Source organism: Paramisgurnus dabryanus, chromosome 14 (assembly GCF_030506205.2).
Source record: "Paramisgurnus dabryanus chromosome 14, PD_genome_1.1, whole genome shotgun sequence".
Classification (NCBI taxonomy): Eukaryota; Metazoa; Chordata; class Actinopteri; order Cypriniformes; family Cobitidae; genus Paramisgurnus; species Paramisgurnus dabryanus.
In genome coordinates, this window is record NC_133350.1 from 7,252,356 (window position 1) to 7,273,946 (window position 21,591).

Sequence of the window (21,591 nt, forward strand, 5' to 3'; positions counted from 1 at the left end):
TTATATATAAATATAAATGCATAAAAATATATTTTTTCTTAAAATTATACATGTATGGGTGTGCATTTATATATACATAATTAATATACACAGTACACACATATATATGATGTAAATCAAAAACTTTTATTCTTCAAACTATTAGTTTTGATTAATTGTTATGCAGCCCCACTAAGAACACATTTAACACTTTACACTTTAATTGTTTTTAATAGTAGTGATCTACTTTTGTTTTCCATTTTGTTTGCAGTATCAAGAAACAAACATTGCCAGACCATGTTAAAGTATCATCAAGTATGTCCAAAGATAGAAAGGCCCATCAGTGTAGATTGCGCAGTAATGGTGTGTGGTGGCCACAGAGATGAATAGTGTGTTCAGAGGAGTTTCCTCAACTCAGCTGTGTGTGGGATTTTCCCCTTAAATCCTCATCAGTCATCACACACAGATGCTGACTATGGCCTTACAGCCAACAGGACTGTGTGTAAGCCATATCCCCTCTCTCTCTCTCACTATACATTTACCCAATGTGTGTAAACCACTGGTTCTCAAACTGTAAGATGGTGCCGGGGGGGGCAGTTTTATGACTTTTTATAAAATACATTATCATAAATCCGTTGTAATTAAACCTCAAGCAAATAAGGACACTAACCAACAGCACTACATTGTATCATTTAATATGTTTTGTTTAATTCAAATTCTAAGCGTGAGATGTTTTTATGTCATGAATTTTCTTTTGGGGTCCTTCAAAGGGATGCACCCTACACAGTGATTCACGATCGCAGTCTCTCATCGTCTTTAGGAAACCAAAAATTTTTTTATGTTCAAGGTATTTGTTCCAGAGTTCAGTTTAGACACTAGTCAGTAATCCGGTTTCCTCCCACATGCCAAAAACATGCAAGTTAGGCAAATTGGAGATACCAAATTGTCCCTCCCCCAACCTGTGTATGGATTAACTTGTCTGAATAAAACTTGTGTATGGATTAACTTGTTCTTGCCATGAATATAGCCGTAGATGCTAGAATGGCGTTAAGAAATAAAGGAAGAAGAAGAAGACACTGGTCTTAGCATTAAACAAACAGGACAGGAAGTAAAGTTCCTACTAGACGCGTAACAGCGACAACGCACATGTGTTCGATGAAGCCGTGCATAGACAAACAAGTGTCCTAATACTAATGCTGCATAAACACCAAACACGAAGCGTTGCGTTCCTCACTCCAGATTACTCGCGAGATTTATCTGCATGTCATGCAAATTTTCCACTTGAGTTGTCAATTTTCAACTTGCGCGAAGACGCCTTAGAGGCGAATAGCGTGCTTTCACATCAATTGCACCTCCCAATTTGCGTCTACTCGTGTCTATCCTTGTCTATATGTGTCTATCCGTGTCTATTCGTGTCTTTGGATGGACTTTGTACTGTATGTAATCTACTCATGCACATTGTTGATTGGCGTATGGTGTGTACACAGCATAATACCTCAAAATTACCATTAAAAAAATCATTAAGTGGCTTTAATCAAAAAAATCTAGTTCACCTTTAAAGTTGCATTTGTGTTCCTTTAGCATTTTGTCTGTTTGGGGATAAAATATGTGCTAAAATATGTATAGGAATGTTAACAAGGATTCTCTTCAGAGAAACAGAGCCAGATCGAACTGGTCGGCACAACTTTATTTATTTTATGCATACTGTAGTGTATTGTATTGTTGTTGCACTGTCTGGCACTGTTTGCACTATATTACCCACATGAACTTTATTTGCCCAGGCTAAAAATTTACTTTTTAATCCTTAGATCTATTGTTTATGTAGTACAGTGTCGCATCATGGTCTTAGAGATGTGTTGTTCTCCTATTTCATTATGTACTGCACTGCTATGCATGGTTGAGATGACAATAAAGCTTCAAAAGCGTCAAATCGAAAGGTGTTAAAGATTATGAAAAAGCTGTCGCTTGGGTGGTACTCCTAAAGTACACATCTGTACCTAAATGGTACATATTAGGACCTTTTTATCCCAGTGACAGCTATTGTACCTTTTTTCTGATAGTGTAGAGACAGTGTTTAAACTTATGACTTAACTTATGCGTCATGCACTGGTCTATTGTATACTATAGGATTCTGAAATGCGTAAAAGCACACAATAATGCCTTTTTAACATGGATACCTACCTCTCTGATAAACTCCACAGTTATAATTAAATTCCACAAGACTGCCTTTAACCTTTTCTAGTGATGACTGGCTGTAGACGCAAGTCTTCTTGATGTTTATCTTAGGATTAGACAAGCTCTTATGTTGTTATTTTTTATTACGCCGCTGAATAGGCCTAATAGAACGTCTTCAGTCTTTGTAATATCTGTACAAAAAAATCTGAGCTGTTATTGAAGTAGTTTACTGGGCGAATGCACTTCTGCTGTTCTTACACCAGAGCTCTGTTGTCTTAATCGTTGTGACTGCGAACACTTGTACCAACAATCTTGCCCTACACCGCTCACGATGCGCTACCTAAACACTGCGGCCACTTTGTGAGAGGTGGCGGCATTGACTTACCTGTCAAACGTGGTTCAGAAGAGGCCACAAGGCACAAAGCAGAGCACATTGGATAAGACCTCCGCCTGTGATGTGCTTCCGAATTGATGAAACAGCATCTGTGCCATATCCATTATAGCCACCTGCTGAGAACCAGGGTCAGGGCACCAGCGACATCACTTCCTGTGGATGAGGACAGAGAACACAACTGGTTTGGTGTCAGATTTAGCAAATTTACGACACATGAACTGCTCTTTAAGTTCTACAGTAGCCTTTCTGAATGATTTAATTGCTTTATTTGGAAGTGTTCACTTAGTTCACCATTTCAAAAAATGTGCTGGAACGGCACAAGTCGACTCAAAACAGATTTTTTAAAATGTGTTGAAATTAGCATTGAACCGGCATTAGCGACACCCTCAGGAGCCATAGAGAGTGGAATAAAAGTTTGAAGTGTTGTCGAGTTTGACCCTTGTGATAGAAGGGCAGGGTCATTATGAATCCCTCTCTTGTATTAGTGTTGATATTGATGTCCGTGCTACGATGCGTGAGGTCACACACCGCTGCTTTTCATTCTCTCCTAATTCTAATGAAAGTGCTTAAAGCGCTACGTGTGTGCGCACAGTCACAGGGCCGTGGAGAGGAAAGCTGATTTAGCCCACCTTTCATCTAACTATCCTGTTCCCAACGTCAGGATTTACTGTGATCGCAGACTGTCTCGGTAATCCGCCGCACGCAACAGGGAATAAGCCTCGTTATCATGTGACTTATACTCTGTCCTGGCCCGCCGTCAATAGCCATATTTCCTGCTCATTTAAGGGGCCACTGCTGCAGGATCTGTCGGAGATCTGTGAGCTGTACAGCAAATAGACAGCGATGTCTGCCTTAGCTATGTACTAGGGGCTTTTTTGCCAATCCCGCAATCCTCTCTGAGAGCAAGTATGAAGAGTTTTTTGAGTTTCGAAGCTTGTTATGGTCAGGCGTGGCTAAAGGACATTGAGATACCGGTTTGCCAAAGTAATAGGTTTTATCCAAGATAGTCTATATATTTATATAATGTACAATATTGTGATACTGGAGTGTGTTTGTGTAACATCATTACAGTAGCACCTTAGTATCCCATTCAATACAGTTAGTGTTAAAAAACCTAACAAAGCCTTTGCTAGCTTTATTAAATGTAATCTTCTAACCTTTTTGTCCGGCTGTGTTTCTGGTTTCTCTCTTTTATGATATGAAGTCTAATGATGTTATGGAAGCAGGCTTATGATCCAGCCACAATCCCAAAATCCAAAAGCTAAAAGCAAAGCAGCATTCAAGTAGGTGCATGTGAAAGGTTACCCTAACAAATACAAATTTGCTTTTTGGCAAACAAATTTGGCTCGTCTTTTAACAATATTTGCTTTTCAAATTTACAATCCGAAATTTAGCTAGGTTTTTTGCATTGGGTTTGTTTTTTCATAATGACTGTCAAATGACTTGCAAAAAAATATTTTGTCATAGATATAAAGGAAAATATTAAATATTATTGAAAATGATTCAGTCATGGACAGTGGTTCCACATGATTGTCTAGTTTTGTTTTAACATGAAATAAGCATGTACGTTCTACTCAGTTACAGTTATTATGAAAAACTCACTTTTTCTGGGTTTTGGGGTGTTATTTTGTGTCTCTGATGCTCCCACACGCATACAAACTTGGAAAAAAATCCATCCATGCTGTTTTGAGTGAGATACAGGTTTCTGAATGTCCTCTGCCTTGAGTCTCAGATTGCGCTAGTTAAAACTCAGCTCCGTTGTGACGTAACAAACCGTTTCGTCACATTCAGTTTGAATTTTCCCGCCCACCACCCCACTCGCAGGTCTCCACCCACCAGGTAGCTAGAGAGCATAGAGCAGTCACTTGAATGAGACCCTCTGTGCTGTTATCATGTCTCACGGAAATAACAGCGCTATTTGGATATTATGGATTATACTTCCACCTACTTTTAAAAACAAAGTTTTAACGCGTGGTTATTGGAACGCGGAGTAATCTTATATACACTGTGTAACGACGCAAACAGTCCTCAGATTGTAGGCGATAAGACCTTCATGCAAAATCTGATGTAAACAACAGACTATGTATCTATATTTCACGGATTATAAGCATTTGTGGACAAAAATGGTCATTGGATGTATTTTATTGGACTTTTATGGATCATTCACACATCTGAAACAGACTGGATTCGATTCGCGATCGCGTTGTTTCATCACAAAAGGTAAGAAGTCACGTTGTATTTTGCATGTTGTCATCTTCTGTCACAAAATACTACATTTATGATGCTAGAGCTAAAAGCTTTTTTGCCAAACTAACCGAGACCGTACGCCCCGGCTTTTCTGACGAGGCGAGCCTCTAATAACTTTACGGTCCGCATAGATATATACACGGTCCGGACCTCCTGCTAGCTTCTAGCAATTAGCACGCGGTCCACAAGCAGTATACATCCCCCGCCAGGTCTTAATTTCTGTAATTTGCGAAAATAATGCGTTTGAAAATGTTAAAACGGGAATATGTTAGTATGGTCCAGGGAAAACGAGTGTATTGTTTAGACTGCTACATCACAATTTACGCTGGAATCTTTGTGTGTCATGATGTGTTTGACACACCGAGACCTGGCCTTACCGCCCCGGCTTTTCTGACGAGGCTAACCCCCGAGCCTCTTATAACTTTACAGTCCAGACCTCCCGCTAGCTTCTAGCAATTAGCACGCGGTCCACAAGCAGTATACATCCCCCGCCGGGTCTTAATTTCTGTAATTTGCGAAAATAATGCGTTCTAAAATGTTTTATAACTGGAATATGTTAGCATTGTCCAGGGAAAACGAGTTTATTGTTGTGACTGCTAACGTAACATCACAATTTACTCTGGAATCATTGTGTGTCATGAGTTTCTTCTCCTGTAGTGTACTTATTAGTGATACTTTTCTGCATGATTTGTCTGTTGGCAACATAAACCGTTAATAATAATAATATATAAAATAATAACACAGTATGGTCTGTACTGCTCACGATACCACTGAGCATGCGCACGATCACATGACGTTAGTAGTGGGGCGTGATCAAAGGAGCAGCAGCTCATAAATATGTAGGACTAGCTCAAAACGGCACAATCTGAACTGCCCTGAAACAGAGGCTATTAGAGATGGGTAACAATATTTTCCTACAAGCTATTTCGAGCAAACAACTTTTGAAACATGCTTTATGGAACTCATACACCTATATAACTTGTGGAAAAGCAGTCATAAGACGGGCACTTTAAAGAAGTAGTCCACTTTATGGATGCGGCCCATTGACTTACCATAGTATTTTTTTTCCTACTATAAAAAGTCAATGGACCCCATCTTTAAAGTGGACTACTCCTTTAAGTTCTTCTACTTAATTTCTTTTTGCTCTCATTATTTAGTCTCATGCAAAGCATTCTGGGAACTGAAAATCACGTTGAATTAACATGTTTGTTAGATCAAAATATCATATAGATAATTTATTATAACATGTTAAAATTGTCACTTTGTAGGTGTGAGCAGAAATGTGCCCTTTATGGGTGTGTCCTTTTAAATGCAAATGAGCTAATCTCTGCACTAAATTGCAGTGCCGTGGTTGGATAGTGCAGATTAAGGGCGCACTCACATTATCCAAACCAAACCATGCCCCAGCGCGATTGTCACCCCTCCCTACTCCCCCAGGTGCACGCACTCACACTGTACTTTAAACGATCCAAGTTCGGGCGCGCTTTCGTCATTAAGATGCGATTGTTTTGAAAAAAGCAGGAAGTAAAGCTCTCTCTGGAACCCACCGTAATGATAAGTCTGTGTTTTTTTATTCGGAGCCGTTTGGTTCGCGATTACAGACAGCCCTCTCACATGTCATCATATTGCTTAGTTGATCTGTCACGTGTGCAGCTCGGACATTCACGTAACCCCGCTGCTCGCATCAAAAGGTTTTTACGGAGGCAGATGAAGGTGAGTGGTTGCGCAACTGACGTCTTCACCTTTTGAATCACGCTCAGGCGCGATTGCGCTCACACCACAGCCTTCCGTGCCTGAGCCCAAGTGAACCGCGCTCCGGCCCACCTCTGCAACCCGGCCGCGGCGCGATTAACCAATCCGTGCCCGGGTGCGGAACAGAGCGATCACACTAGTCAAACAAACCAGGCTTTGGGGGTCAAACGCACCCAAGCGCGGTTTGGTTTAGATAGTGTGAGTGCGCCCTAAGGGGCGGTATTATCCCCTTCTGACATCACAAGGGGAGCTGAATTTCAATGACCTATTTTTACATGTTTGCAAAGAATGGTTTACCAAAACTAAATTGCTGGGTTAATATTTTTTCAAATTTTCTAGGTTGATAGAAGCAATGGGGACCAAATTATAGCACTTAAACATGGAAAAAGTCAGATTTTCATTATATGTCCCCTTTAAAATAAGTTAAGCCAAAAGTTAAGTTTGTTTAAGTAATACATTTTTACGTGTCCTTTTACAACCATAGGATTTGTCCCCAGAATAAAATGGACACTTATTACCTTATTTGAAAGGTTCATGAATAATAATGTTGTGCCCTGCTATGAATGGCTGTTTCTCAGAGCTGATTTTCAGTAGCTCTGTGTGTGTAAACAGACCCTTGGTTTGAGCCTGTTTCAGAATTTGAGGAACAATCAATTATTCAGAGAGTGTGTATGGACGTTTCTGAGTTTTTGTTTCTCAGTATGGACCTGCAAAACGTAACTGTAACGTCAATAGTAGAACTTGGCAGCCTAAAGGCTAGCATATAGCATTAACTAGGATATCGCGCTAACTCAACCATTTTTTTTTTAGCATTTTAACACCCTTGTAATTCATTTTATGTGTAATTTAATGTTGGGGCGTACATCATGACTGTAACGTCACAGTTGGTGTTATGTTGAGGTTGGCCTGTTTTTTAGTGGTCTTTTGCATGCATAAGGTTTACGTAAAGAGGAGGAATAGTGTTTGAGGCTCACTATATGTCATAACCATGTACAGAACTCTTATTATTCATACAGTTTTATATTCTACAGAACCTTTTAGGAATATAAAAAAGTTTTAAATCTTACATGCAATATGTGTTTGTATAAATTACCCACAATTTTCCTCACAGACGTTGCTTTTATTTTTCTGGGTTTGAACCATCTCTCCGTGATCTCTCTTGTTACTGTATTTCTGTCTTTTCTCATTAAAAGTATTTTGCTTCTTTCACTCTACCTTCGCGAGGTGTGTCACTGGCTCTGTTCCACACACTTACAAATACATCCATTATCTGGAGAAGGCTTTTAAGAGTTGAGTGAGAAGGAGAGCATAAGAAAGAGGCAGATGAAGTGTTAGGACAAGGTGACTGCTCTAATGATGTTTCTTTTTGATAGCTCGTTCTGATTGCCCGAGTGTTCTTACGTCGAGAAAAGTAGCCCTCATCAAACCAAAAGAGCAGTTATAGATTTCTAACAACCCTCTCTGACCGCTAATGGTCCAAAAAGAAAGAAAGCGAGGAAGGAGGGGATATTTTAGTCTGTTTTGCCCCCCAGATTTTCCTGAAAATGTTTGAAGTGCTTCAACGTTTTCAAAACCAGAGGGAAAATGGCTTATTTAATGAGAGGTCTCTTACTACAATTTTACTTCATTTTACTCTGATTTTTCCTCTGCCTTTCATTCTACCCTACCCATATCAGTTTTCTTTCTTTCTTTCTGTTGTCGAGTTATCTTGGTTTTGTTTCTGTCTGCTCATTTTTCCTCTGATTCTTTTTGTTACACAATTTGAATACATTTGCATCATAATCTAAAGAGCAGCACGTTTACTTCTCTAATATAATGCTGCTGGTATTTCACTCAAAACTTTATCCTGACTACTTTTCTGAAGTTTCAAAGCCAAGGGAGAATAAATAATTGTGTTATATGACTGGAGACATTGCGTAAGTCATCTACATGTAGATCTTGGCTTAGTTTGATAACTTAATTTCTACTTTGTAGGACCTTTGATGACATTAAATATAAAATATTTATAAGTTATACATGGCTTTGGTAGATGTATTGTATAGCTGATTTACACTGTTAGCTAAACTTAAAAAATACTAGAATTTTTTTTATTATTAATGGCTATTAATTCCGAACACAAAATATAATCTTCTTTCTATTTTTCTTTCTTTCTCTCTCTCTTTCTCTCTCTCTCTCTCTCTCTCTCTCTCTCTCTCTCTCTCTCTCTCTCTCTCTCTCTCTCTCTCTCTCTCTCTCTCTCTCTCTCTCTCTCTCTCTCTCTCTCTCTCTCTCTCTCTCTCTAAAAAAGAAATTAGAAAATTTCATCATTATTCACTCACTTTCAAGTTCATAGTAGGAAAAAAAACTATAGAAGTCAATGGTGTTAAAATGGTTTTGTTAGAAACAGTGCTCAAAATATCTTCCTTTATGTTCAGCAGAACAAAGGTGGGGTGCATGATTTTTGAAAACACTTTGGGAAAGGGAGTCCAGGGCTCCAGACTAACATTTTTCACTAGGAGCACAGTGGCCCCCAACTGAAAATTTTAGGGGCACAACCAGAAAATTTAGGGGCACCTACCGTAAATCAACATGCCAACCAGATGTTCACATTTAGTAATACACTGTATTACTAATAAATAATTTGATGATAGATGCAGAAAGTTCAATGTGCTGTTTTAAATTCAGTGTCACATCACAAAAAAATGGTAAAATTTACTGGTCTCACATGTGCGACTGGATGAAAAATTAAGTGCCACACTCTCAAAGTCTGGAACCCTGGAGTCGTGCCGAGTACCAAAACACACTTGTAGCTAATAAGCAGTACGGTGCGTGTCTACAAACCAGCATCGTTGCCTGGGTTGCGTTTATGTGGGGCGGGTCTATCAAAAGAAGGTCCAGATTCTATTGGGTTAGGGGCGTGTTTGTTTAGGTGATGTCAAATGTCAACATTGGCTTTCAGAGATCATGCACCCCACCTTTAAGCCTGGGGTTCTCAAACGTTTCATTTTGCGACCCACTTAAACAGGTGCATTATATCTCAGGACCCAAAACAATAATAGTCATTTTTGAACGGTATATAAGTGTAAACCAAAATACCCTTTTGGAATGTCATATTAAAATATTTGTCAATGCTAGTCACTAATTGGACTAAACTGTTTGAAAACATTGTTTAAAAAACCCTGCTTTAAACTATAACTTTTTTAATGTATTTGTCCTTTTTAGAGCTTGACATTAGATGTCATGCTCGTGAGACATTGTTTAGTAAGTGTAGTTTTTTCTTGTTTTGACAATCTTCTTAATATTCGGTTCTGTGTCCCCACTTATGTCTTAAGTGTTTTATGCTTCTAACTCCCTCTCTCTCTCTCTCTCTCTCTCTCTCTCTCTCTCTCTCTCTCTCTCTCTCTCTCTCTCTCTCTCTCTCTCTCTCTCTGTCTCTCTCTCTCTCTCTCTGTCTCTCTCTCTCCAGCAAGCAGTAAAGGAGAATGGAAGGATAAGAGAGGCGGAGGAGAAGCAAAGAAAAGCAAAGGCAGCCAAAGAGAAGGCCGAAAGAGAGAAACGGGAGCGGCAGATGAAGAAGAAGAGATTGCTGGAGGTCAACACAGGTAAGATGTTTATCAGTCACAGAAGTAACTCATTTAAAGTTTTTGTAAGTGTAAGCTATATAAAAATCACTTTTGAAGATGGATTAAAAAGTCCCAGCGTCTTAGGTTGTTGTTTCACACAGATTTTGGGTGGAATATGAGTGTGCATGATCGAGTGTTTATCTGTGTTTTCCTCATTTTCACCTTTTTTTAAACTGTCACCCTATATACAGCTTATGGGCCATTTAAAAAATTCACCTTAAAGGGATAGTTCACCCAAAAATTATAATTCTGACATCATTTGTTTACCCTTTTGTTGCAAACAAAAGTTGCCAGCCAGCGCCAGCGTTTTTCATGATTTTCAACAAAGTTTAATGCCTTCCAGAAAATGTTCTTCTTTAAATAAATAAACATACAATATACCAAATGAAAGAACAGACCCTCTGCTTTCAAACAAAAAAAAACGTTTCATCCTACCTTTAGTGGTTCTTTTGCAATCAGCTTTTAAATATGGGTAGGTTTTTGCAAAAACACCATATTTTGAGCAAAAAGCAGAGATAATTCCATTTTTGTGACAGACTTTTCATAGAGATCCCAGTCAGAGCGATCTTTAAAACAGACACGGACATGCAGCAGCTTGCCATAGGGCAATACTTCCGGTTTTAAAAAGTTGCGGAAGGGCGCCACCTGGTGGATAATAGCGGTATTGCGGAAAGACGGAAAATCTCGTCATTGGCGGGGAAGCGTTTTCTCTTAATTGACGAGATATCTCGTCAATGGCGGGGAAAGAGTTAAAGGGGACATTTCACAAGACTTTTTTAAGATGTCAAGTAAATCTTTGGTGTCCCTAGAGTATGTATGTGAAGTTTTAGCTCAAAATACCATATAGATAATTTATTATAACATGTTAAAATTACTACTTTGTAGGTGTAAGCAAAAATGTGCTATTTTGGGTGTGTCCTTTAAATGCAAATGAGCTGATCTCTGCACTAAATTGCAGTGTTGTGGTTGGATAGTGCAGATTAAAGGAGTAGTCCACTTTATAGATGGGGTTCAATGACTTTCATAGTAGGTCAAAAAAATACTATAGTAAGTCATTGGGCCCCATCTTTAAAGTGGACTACTCCTTTAAGGGGCGGCATTATCCCGTTCTGACATCACAAGGGGAGCCAAATGTCAATGAGCTATTTTTTCACATGCTTACAGAGAATGGTTTACTAAAACTAAGTTACTGGGTTGATCTTTTTCACATTTTCTATGTTAAAACAAGCACTGGGGACCCAATTTTAGCACTTTAACATAGAAAACATCACCATTGACTGCTATAGTAGTATTTTCTTTTCTACAATGGAAGTCAGTGGTGCTTCTGTTTCCTGCTTTGTTACAAATATCCTTCTTTGACATTTTTACCGGTTTGAGAGTAAATAATGCCACAAATTTTGGGTGAACTATCCATTTGATACACTTGTGTTTTGTACTATTTTCTATTGCTCTGTCTTGGTTTTAAAAACATGCGTTCTGTGAGAATGATCCCTTCATTATATTATTTTCATATATTTATAGTATTACAAAATTGTTACTTTGTGGTTAATGTAGCATTACATTTCACAGTTTGGCATTTAGCAGACTGATCCAGATGCTTATAGTGCATTTAAGGGACGTTGTATTGGTTTGTGTGTTCCTTGGGATCAGATCCCATGACCTTGGCATGCTAGTAATGCGCTATATCGGTAAATTCTCCATCTATTCTGAATCATGTGCAACCACACACGTGCTTCTTTTAATGTGCACAGAGACTACTTTACACATCAGAAAACACATCTGAGCTAGCATCAACATTTTAATGAAAAAATGGAATTCAAAATGATATTAGAGATGTGATTGGATTACAAACAGGTTTTCTGCTCTCGTGAGACACACACATGTGAAATGAAGAGCGAAGAGAGTTCAGTTTATTATAATGCATGTTGCCGCTGGTGTTTGCCTCCCACTGTTTGAAGTATATTTGTGAGGGTGTGTACACACACACAGCGTGCATCCGGTGTTGACTGGGATGGGTTTTGTGTCAGTATCAGGTCTCACGCTGGGTCAATACAGCAGTAGAGCAGCCCTGCAGTGCATTCTTTATGCACTTATTATACACACACACACAAGTACCATTATACAGAGAGGAGATCAGTAGTCACATTATCTCATAGCCCGTAAAGTTTACTGTGGTGGACAGATTAGGTAGGCGATAAGAGATTCAGTCTGCTGTGCAAAAAGAGGAGTGGTTTAAAAATGGGGTTGGGCTTAGTGTCACATGACATGAATCATTACGGCAAAGATGTTTCTGATATCAGAAGGTCAGCTAATGTCAGCCAGTAGTTTAAGTAGTTAGACATCTGGGGATTTATAAATCATGGTCTAGTACGTATTAATTATGCACCGCTTTGACCTAATTTGCATAGAATATTTAACGTGCGTAATATCAAGGTTATTGTCTCAATGCCACGTACAATGTCGTGTTGTACAGCTTGATGCATCTGCACATAAGCAGTCTCTTTTTGACACCAGGCACATAATAAAGGCCAGCAGCAAATAGGGTCAAGGTTGAAATACTGTAGTTTAATGCTAACACTGTAGTTAACTTGTTAATGCTAGTCACGTTAAAGGGTTTTAAGAGGGAAGGTAAGTATGAATATTAAGTGACACGTTGTGTATAAAAAATGGTAGGTATGGGATTACATTTTTTATATCTGTTTAGAAAAGCATAAGACTCACTAGGGATGGATATTACCCTGTCGTGTAAGTCAAGGTTGTATAAAAGACAACTATGCCGGGACATGAATGATTCTGCTGGGCTTTTTTCTGTCAGTGTATTTGTGTTTTTTTCTTCACTGTTGTCCTTCACTTTCATTAAAAACAAATCTCAGTGTTTATGTCTCAGGAGCAGGTCTCTAATAAAGCTTTTAAGTAAATGTAGATTTTATTAAATGACTCATGACACAGTCATTCAGAACTTAAGTGCTTTTGTTTCAACTTAATGAGAATCAGCCACTTATATTCACTGAAAACATGTTGCTGCAGTCTGTGGTCAACAGGGGGCAGTGCACACTGTCCAGGCACAATCTGGCTTATTTATGCGTTCGGATATATTCAAGAGATTTCAGCTCTCTGATTATATCCTCAGTAAAGACACACTGTTTTTGTTTAGTCTTTGTGTTATAACAGACAACTGGATGGCGGAGGAGGTTGTTTGAAGCACACAGAGGGATTTGATGGGTTTTTAAAAATATCGATAGTAGAGATTGAAATATTTAGCTGTATCGATATTTTTGCACACCCCGAGTGACTTCCATGTAAGAGAACCCGCACTGTATGTAGATAAAGTATATGGGTGCACCGCTAAATGCAGATATACACTAATAATATGTTGCCGGTAACTACACCGAATCGCACAGCCGATATTATTCACAGCTATTTCATTTACTATGGCTTTTGATCAGTGAGTCCGAAATCACTGTTAGTTTGAGTCGTTTATAACTAGGGATGCACCGATACCGATACTGGTGTCGGGTATCGGCCTCGATACCACATTTTCTAAAGGACTCGTACTCGTTAAAAGTCCCCTGATACCTGGAATCGATACCACGATCTGAGAAATGTCTATGTTTGAGCGGCGTGTAAGGGGTAAATGCCTCGTGTTGTCCAAAGGGGCAGAGTTTACAACAAACTGGAAAACTAGTCCTTTGTTTTTTTGTTAAATTATATGACTAAAGCTGTTACCTGTAAATTTAAATCATGTTTTTTTATTAAGTACTCAGTATCGGTATCGGCAAGTTCTGAAATGCAAGTACTCGTACTCGTATTCCAAAAAAGTGGTATCGGTGCATCCCTATTTATAACATGCATTTGAAAAAGCAACACTCATCAAACATAATCATTATACATATTCTTTATTATTCTGAAAATACCTGAAAAGGTTTGAAGAACAGCAATATAAATATATTCTTATATATCTTTTATTGTATTTGTCATCGTGCACTTGTTGGATTTTCTCTGCAACGTCTTAAGTTTGCTTATGATCCACAATTTCTCTTTTGAGAAACCACCCACGTGTATTTATTTTGTGGTTCGATCGTAAACTAGCGCATGATGTGATGTTCTGTTAGGGTCCGTGTGGAAAACGTTAGGTGTGCAGGTTCTTGTCAAATGCCCTGCGGTGCGCTTGCTGGATTCTGAAAAGTTGAGATGTTTTAACTCGATGCGATGTGGACGCGTCTGGAAAAAAAGAGCACATGTCGCTTCCATTATGAACGCGCAGAAGACGCAATATGTGAACAGCCCCTTATACTGCCGAATGATCTCAGATTCAGGACGGATAGTTTCGAGCACCCTTATCTCTGGTTCATTCCAGTTTGCAGACATTTTTCGTCGTAAATGTTGATATGCGTTTAAAAACCATGTGTGAAAGAGCTGAACGATATTTTGTTGTTGCAATGACACGCGCATCCTCACTTTGACACACCCCTTACGGCATTGTTCCTGCCTTTTGTTCACACAGGACGGGTTCTGGAAATGTTACCCCACTTTAGGGGAGCAATTCCACAATCAATTACAGGGCATGTTTGCATTCCCACGAAGGCACATTGGCAATTTTATGGGAATTTTCTGGGATCAGCATGCTATGTGAAAAGGGTCTCTCTCTATCTCAACCTCTCTCTCCCTTCCTCTCACTCCCTCTTTCTGACTCTCTCTCTCAGATGATGAGTTTACCAGTAAGCAATATTTGTAGACGTAAATACACTAATAGTCATTCATTTTGTCTCGATTTAAAAATATTTTTTTTGCACATTCAGAACAGCAAGTGTACCATGCGTACTTCCTCAACTGTTTATATGTGAACTCCATCTCTCACTTTCCTCATCCTTTCATCATCATCAATCAAACACCAGCAGTATCCTCCTGCAAGGACTGACTAGAACATGCAGGATCCCTTAATGTTTTACCAGTCTCTCTCTTTCTTTACTTGCACTTTGGGTTGAGTGACAGAGCCACAGGTGGAGGGGTGTGTGCTGATTCAGAGGAGATACCGGACACACATGTGGTAATGGTGGTGGAGAGTGTGGATGTGTGTGAGACTATGGCAGTTTCCCAATCGGTCTGAGTGTGTATAAGCGCAGCTCTTTCAGAAGGCCTCAGGTGTCTCTTCAGCTAATACTCCCGCCTGTCCAGTCAACCCGTGTGATTGATCTCTCATCCGCCTACACCGAGCCTCAAATCCCTTTCTTACCCAGTGACACCTGAGTTTGAGTGCGAGCATGCGTAAATCGTTATTTTCATTTCATAGAAACAAAGAAGTATTGTCAGCTCTGCTTTGCTTAGACTGTCACATAAGATGAGTTACTTTTAAGTTAGTATTGTATTAAAGGATTAGTCCATTTTCTTAAAAAAAATCCAGATAATTTACTCACCACTATGTCATTCAAATTGTTGATGTCTTTCTTTGTTCAGTGGATGAGAAATTAGGTTTTTCGAGGAAAACATTCCAGGTTTTTTCTAGGACTCTAAATGATCTCAAACGAGGCATAAGGGTCTTATCTAGCTAAACAATTGTCATTTTTGGCAAGAAAAATAAAAAAGATCCACTTTAAAACCACAACTTCTCTTCTTCCTTCGGCTGTGTGATGCGCCAGCGCAACCTCACGTAATTGCGTAATGCCGTCGAAAGGTCACGTGTTAAATATATGAAACGCACATTTGCGGACCATTTTAAACAATAAGTTGACACAAAGACATTAATTAATATAATTTGACATACGACAACGTTGAAACGGTCCTCTTTCTCCACACTTGTAAACACTGGGGCGTAGTTTCACATACGTCATCCGTGACCTCTTGACGTCACACTGGCGCATCACAGGACCAGAGGAAGACCAGAAGTTGTGGTTTAAAAGTGCATATTTTTAATATTCTTGCCAAAAATGACAATCGTTTCGCAAGATAACTCCCTTATGCCTCGTTTGAGATCGTTTAGAGTTTTTTTGAAATTGCAATTTTAAACTGCATTAAAATTGGTACGTGTTGGGGTCCATTAAAGTCCATTAAAATGAGAAAATCCTGAAATGATTTCCTGAAAAAACATAATTTCTAATTTTAATTAAAGACATCAACATTTTGGATGACATGGTGGTGAGTAAATTATCTGGATTTTTTTAATTTGCCTAATCCTTTAATAGTATCATAGTCGATTTCATAATTTTAAAACATAAAATGTATGATGCATTTCATTTCACTGCAGGTGCTTTGACTGTAATCTTTACACACCTTACCAAAATACTCATCTTTAGTGCTGGCCCTGGCTCAGGTGCGGCTGTTAACGCAAACAGGGGCGACATCAAAGCTTCTTAGAAATGTCGCCTTCAAAGAGCGACCATCCGCAGCTTCCTCTTCCTCTCCCGGTCTGCTTTCTTTCACAAATCTCTTTCACACCAATTAGTTGCTAATCATGTCCCTCTTTATCTCTTTTTTCTTCCTATGTCCCTACTCTCTTTCTTTCCTCCGCTCCAGTTCAGAGCGCTGATGTCTAGCTGACATGCATGTGGTGGTAGTGTGTGTGTAGCTCTTTAGCGCAAGGTTGCTTTAAGCCCAGTGTGTGCACTGCTTTGGAAATGAGAGAGAACGGCTGGATTCTATTCACAAATAATAACAATTCTCTCTCTCTCTCTCTCTCTCTCTCTCTCTGCATCTCTCACTTTTTGATGATGTCTGTCTCCCGTCTGAAGTCAGACAGCACAAATAGGCTCTTTTGTGTTTCCAGGTTACCATTGCCACTTCTCCTGTTCGTCTCCACGGAGACTGTCAATTAAAGTGCCGTGGTAATCCGAACCGCCCCGGTGAGAGAGGCATCGCTCTGTACGTGTTAGGGTTAACGTAAGCGGGCCTGTCTTTGGTGGTGGGTGGTAGGATGCGAGACAGAAAGGAAAATATAATAAATTGGTTTGGCACCGTTAGCCGGAGAGGAAGCTGTACTGTACTTCCCTCCGTAGTGTTTTGGAGTCACACACACGGAGCAATGATTCACAACCAGACCAGCGGAGTAACGGGAAACGCGTGATCCTGTTTTCAGAGAGAGGGGAGGGTCTCTATGCTTGTTCAAAGCAACAGACCAGACATCTAACAGAATTAGGGCACATCACATATCCATACACATACAGAAACACACTATCCTTCGCTATTTCTAATCTCAGCAAATGCAGTTAAAGCCCAGCGTACTAGCTACTCTGCCCCAGATATCAGCTTTCCTTTAGGAAGAAACCACAGGGGGGCTTCTAGTTCCCCGGAGTTCTGAAAGGATCTGATGCAGCCAACCCTGACCCCTACAGCCTACATAGGGAAGCATGTAGTGAAGTGAAATGCGAAGAGTGAGGTTCATCTCGTGCTTGGAGAAAAATAGAAATGACGAAATCTAACAGACCTTTGTTGAAAATCTTACAGCAGGTGCGAGGAAGTTTCCAGCGACAACTAATTTGTACTGTACCGAAAGAGAAGATGAGAAACGCATGTAATGTTTTATTTACAGTAGGGTTGCCGCGGTGACGTAATTTTCCCACCGGTTAATCAGCGCATCACAAACTCGGTGATCCCGGTGTCACCGAGTGGGAGGGGCTTATAAATGCGCATGCAGCCGTGCACATTTTACTTTCACTTTCGACTTACGCAACTGTTTAAATGCAGCGCTTGCGTAAGCTGCGTTAAATCGCCTATGAATTTGCGTGCAATTCGAGTGCAACAGCTGGTTTACTTAAGTGCTTGAGTCAATGTGCGCAGGTAATTCTCAAAGAACCCGCCAGTCCCAAGCAGAGCAACCGGCTACTTCTCCATAAAAGCGCTGCTTGAATGATGGGTTTAATATTTTTCTTGATGAAAAACACAACAACAAAACGACCTCGCTTATATTAAACATCATATATGTATATTATAATAAAAACGAGTAAGCACGCAGCTTCTGTCATAATCTGGTCAGTCAGCTCACCTTGCAAACTCTGACAGAAATAAATGAAATCTGACACCTGCTGCTCTGTGACGCGACGTGCGTTCAGCTCCGCTGAATTCCGACAACAAACACATTCAGTTGTAAGTGTTTGCTCTTTCTAACAAAACTAAATGATTTAATTACACGAAAATATCAAAACGACGGTGAAAGACGGTGTCGCGGTGGGCAAGTGATATAACCGGTGAGAGGCTAAAGCACCGGTTATCATCGTTTCACCGTCTATCGCGGCAAGCCTAATTTACAGTTAATGTGTGTTGGGATTTTTGATCAGTCGGATTTCATTGTGATAAGGGCATCCTGTCACAATAGCATAGAAATAGAAACCAAGTAACGAACACATTTTTTTATTCAGATATTGAGCTTTGTAGCTCATAGGTCAGTGTTATAGATTTTGATAATGATGTCTTTAATTATTTTGATTTAACTTTTTTGAATGCATTATAAATTTTAATAAACCTTACTTTATTATTAAAATTCTTTCTTCATCACAAACAATACAGTTTATTACTTATTGTGTATTATGACTCAAATCCATGCATTTTGTTCAATATATTGAACCTTGTAGGCCTGACCCCAAGTCACATTAGCTACAAGAGACAGAGCGACAGGCTACCATTAATTTTCAATGGGAGTGGCCGCTTGCCAGCGACAAGCTACAAGCTCGCCGCTGCACGAGCAAGGTGGAGCCAGAATAGACAAGAAGGAGTGATGCGACAAAGCGGCTGCCAACCGGAGTGAAGGGGCAGCGTGACGTAGGTCTGCAGCCGAGTCGAATAAAATAATTCAAGATGGCGTAAAATGCATATTTCTGTATATATCTGATAAGTTTGGCATTTTACCTCATATATTTTGTTACTTTTATTGAGAAATAAATACTTTTAAATCCAAACTTTTAACTTAACAATACCTCTAAAGTGACGTTTGATACTGCTTTTAGATACTAGCCAAGGAATGCCCCTAAAGCGAGTGCGTGTCGCTCGATGTCGCTCATTTTTGTAGCTAATGTGACTGTAGGGTAATGCTGCAGTGACACCAAACGCAAGGCAATCTGTTATTTGCTCTAGATTACTCGCAGGATTTAACTTTGTGTCATGCAAATTTTTCACTCGAGTTGGATATTTTCGCAATCGTGCCTCCCGATTCGCATCTTTCATATAGCACCATGCATGTTTGTGTCTATTTCCAGCCCAGTCACATGAAATTATGTACCTGTAGTCACATAATTTTTTGATTCTTTTTCGTGATACTGTCACGAATTTCCACGTTTTTCCGTGATCGTATCACTATTTTCTGTTTGTGTCATTGTCACGTATTGGTTACTCAACTGTTTGATCTATTTTCTTACCATTGTCACTTCGGTTTACATAAAATTACATCCTTACCCAACTCTAACCCCAACGCCAAGCGACAATATTTTAAAATTTAGAAAATATAAAAAAAATCAGAAAAAATAGAATAAACCAATACTTAAAGTGACACCATAACGCAAACACTAAATCTAACCCTAAACTGAAGCGAAAATTGTTTGAAAATAGAAAAAAGCAATTGAGTTACCAATACTTGACACTTGACATGACACATACTTGACACATAAACAGAAATTCATGATACAATCCCAAAAATACTCGGAAATTGGTGACCGTATCACGAAAAAAGAATACAAATTTTTATGTGACTATAGGTACATAATTTTGTGAGACTGGATAACTATTTGCGTCTTTGCATTTACTTTGTATGTGATCTACTCGCGCAAATCATTGAAGTTGCGGTTGGTGTGTCCGCCCCATTAGATTGACTCCTACCAAGCTTTTGCATGAGATCCAGCTGTTTTCCTTTTCTTTTTACTGTCGTTTTCTTTTTCTTGGAGAACAATGAACATATCTGACCTTTATGCTCCTGAAAAGGTTTAATAATCAGAATATGTACCTGACAAATCAGATTAGCAGGTGGCATTTTGTCAAAAGCAATACCAGACAGACGCGCAAGAAAATGTGCTCTTTATATTTGTTCAATGTGAAAGATGAGAGCAAGAAAAGAAGGTTGATGAAAGATTGTAGGGGAGGTAATTGCTGTCTTCATTATTTGTCATCTCTCTTTCACCCTCTTCAAATAAACACAAGAGCGAATGGACATAATGATGAAGGCCTGTAGATCTGTCAGAAATGATTGTTCTCTTCCTGTGCAAACACCTGACCGGTCTCTTTAGAAACTGTTGTTTGATCTCAGATCTGACTTTGTGCGGTATGTCATACAGTATGTGTATCTTTGATCCGCCACTATATTGGATGTGTCTCTCACTAATGTGACTATAAATGTTCTTATTCAAACACTGAAGAATAGCTTTTTCTTACAGGACCATGTAGTCTTGTAAATAGCATGTGGTTATAAATTGTGGTTGTCAAAAGTACATCTAATGACCCTTTGCATAACAAGGTGAAGGGCCCCAGAACCCCTCTTAGCACAAGGGCCTTATGTAAGCATTGCAGATAGTGTCACGTAGGGGCAGTTTTACATGGATGCTGGGTAACAAATGCAGGGTAAACCATGAAAATAGATGGCAAATAAAAGAGTTTGGATATTTGAGATAAGGTATTGGTTATTAAAGTAATTTGTCAAAATTTTGGTGCCGAGCTCCGCCTATGTATGCCCTCTATCAGAGCCCATCTACATTCTGGCACTCTGCAGTTTTTTGTCAGGTCGACGCCGGTCCAGTCAGTGAGTGAGCAGCGAGTATGGCAAGTGGTGGTGTTCCACAAGAGTTAGACGCGCCGCTGGCCTCTTTAAGATCGCAAGTTTGGCAAAACTTCAGTTTTCCAGTCAGTTACAGTAGTACAGGCTAGAGAGTGGTGGAAAAGACGAGGACTGTGTGTCGGCGTTTTCAGCAGTTGTTGGGTATGTGAGTGGAAATACATCTAATTCAGGGCTCTCAAGTCTCACTCATTTACACACGCATTTCAGTCAGTTCACACGCTCACACGCCACACTTTGTATTTCTCACGCTGAGAAGTAGGAGATAAATTGTCCTGCTAATATACAATTAATGGACGAGGCGCAGGCATACGCGGGGCAGTTGTGTCGAGTTTAGCTGCTTTTTTAAGTGTGCTCAACTTTACGCAGTGCCATCAGCGTCAGAGTACCGCGAGAAATCTTGCGGAGGAGGCTGATTAAAAAGCGCTCTCGCGTTACTCTGACGTCATCCATTTGTCGTTTCTTGCAGCGCCTTGTGAAGTCGTACACACGTATTAATTCATCCTACAAGCCTATTTTTTTTGTTCTTTAGTACAATAATATGAAATAAGGCCAAAATGTAATTTTAAAATGTATTTAGGTAACACTTGTAATACATTTGAACCCATATTTGTATGAAAGATGTGTACAAGATTACTTAAAGTGGTATACATTTTTGTTATACGAGATAGTATGTTAAATGCATTTCAGTTCATATT

At 39.4% G+C, this 21,591-nt stretch overlaps 1 protein-coding gene across 1 annotated transcript in view; it reads left to right on the plus strand.

Moving 5' to 3' along the window:
* The window catches only part of diaph3 (diaphanous-related formin 3), a 414,251-nt gene that overhangs the window by 285,051 nt on the left and 107,609 nt on the right, over window positions 1–21,591 (plus strand). Inside the window, exon 25 of the mRNA XM_073811820.1 lies at window positions 9,993–10,128. Coding sequence (XP_073667921.1) covers window positions 9,993–10,128 — 136 coding nt within the window. The remainder of the gene's footprint in view (window positions 1–9,992; window positions 10,129–21,591) is intronic.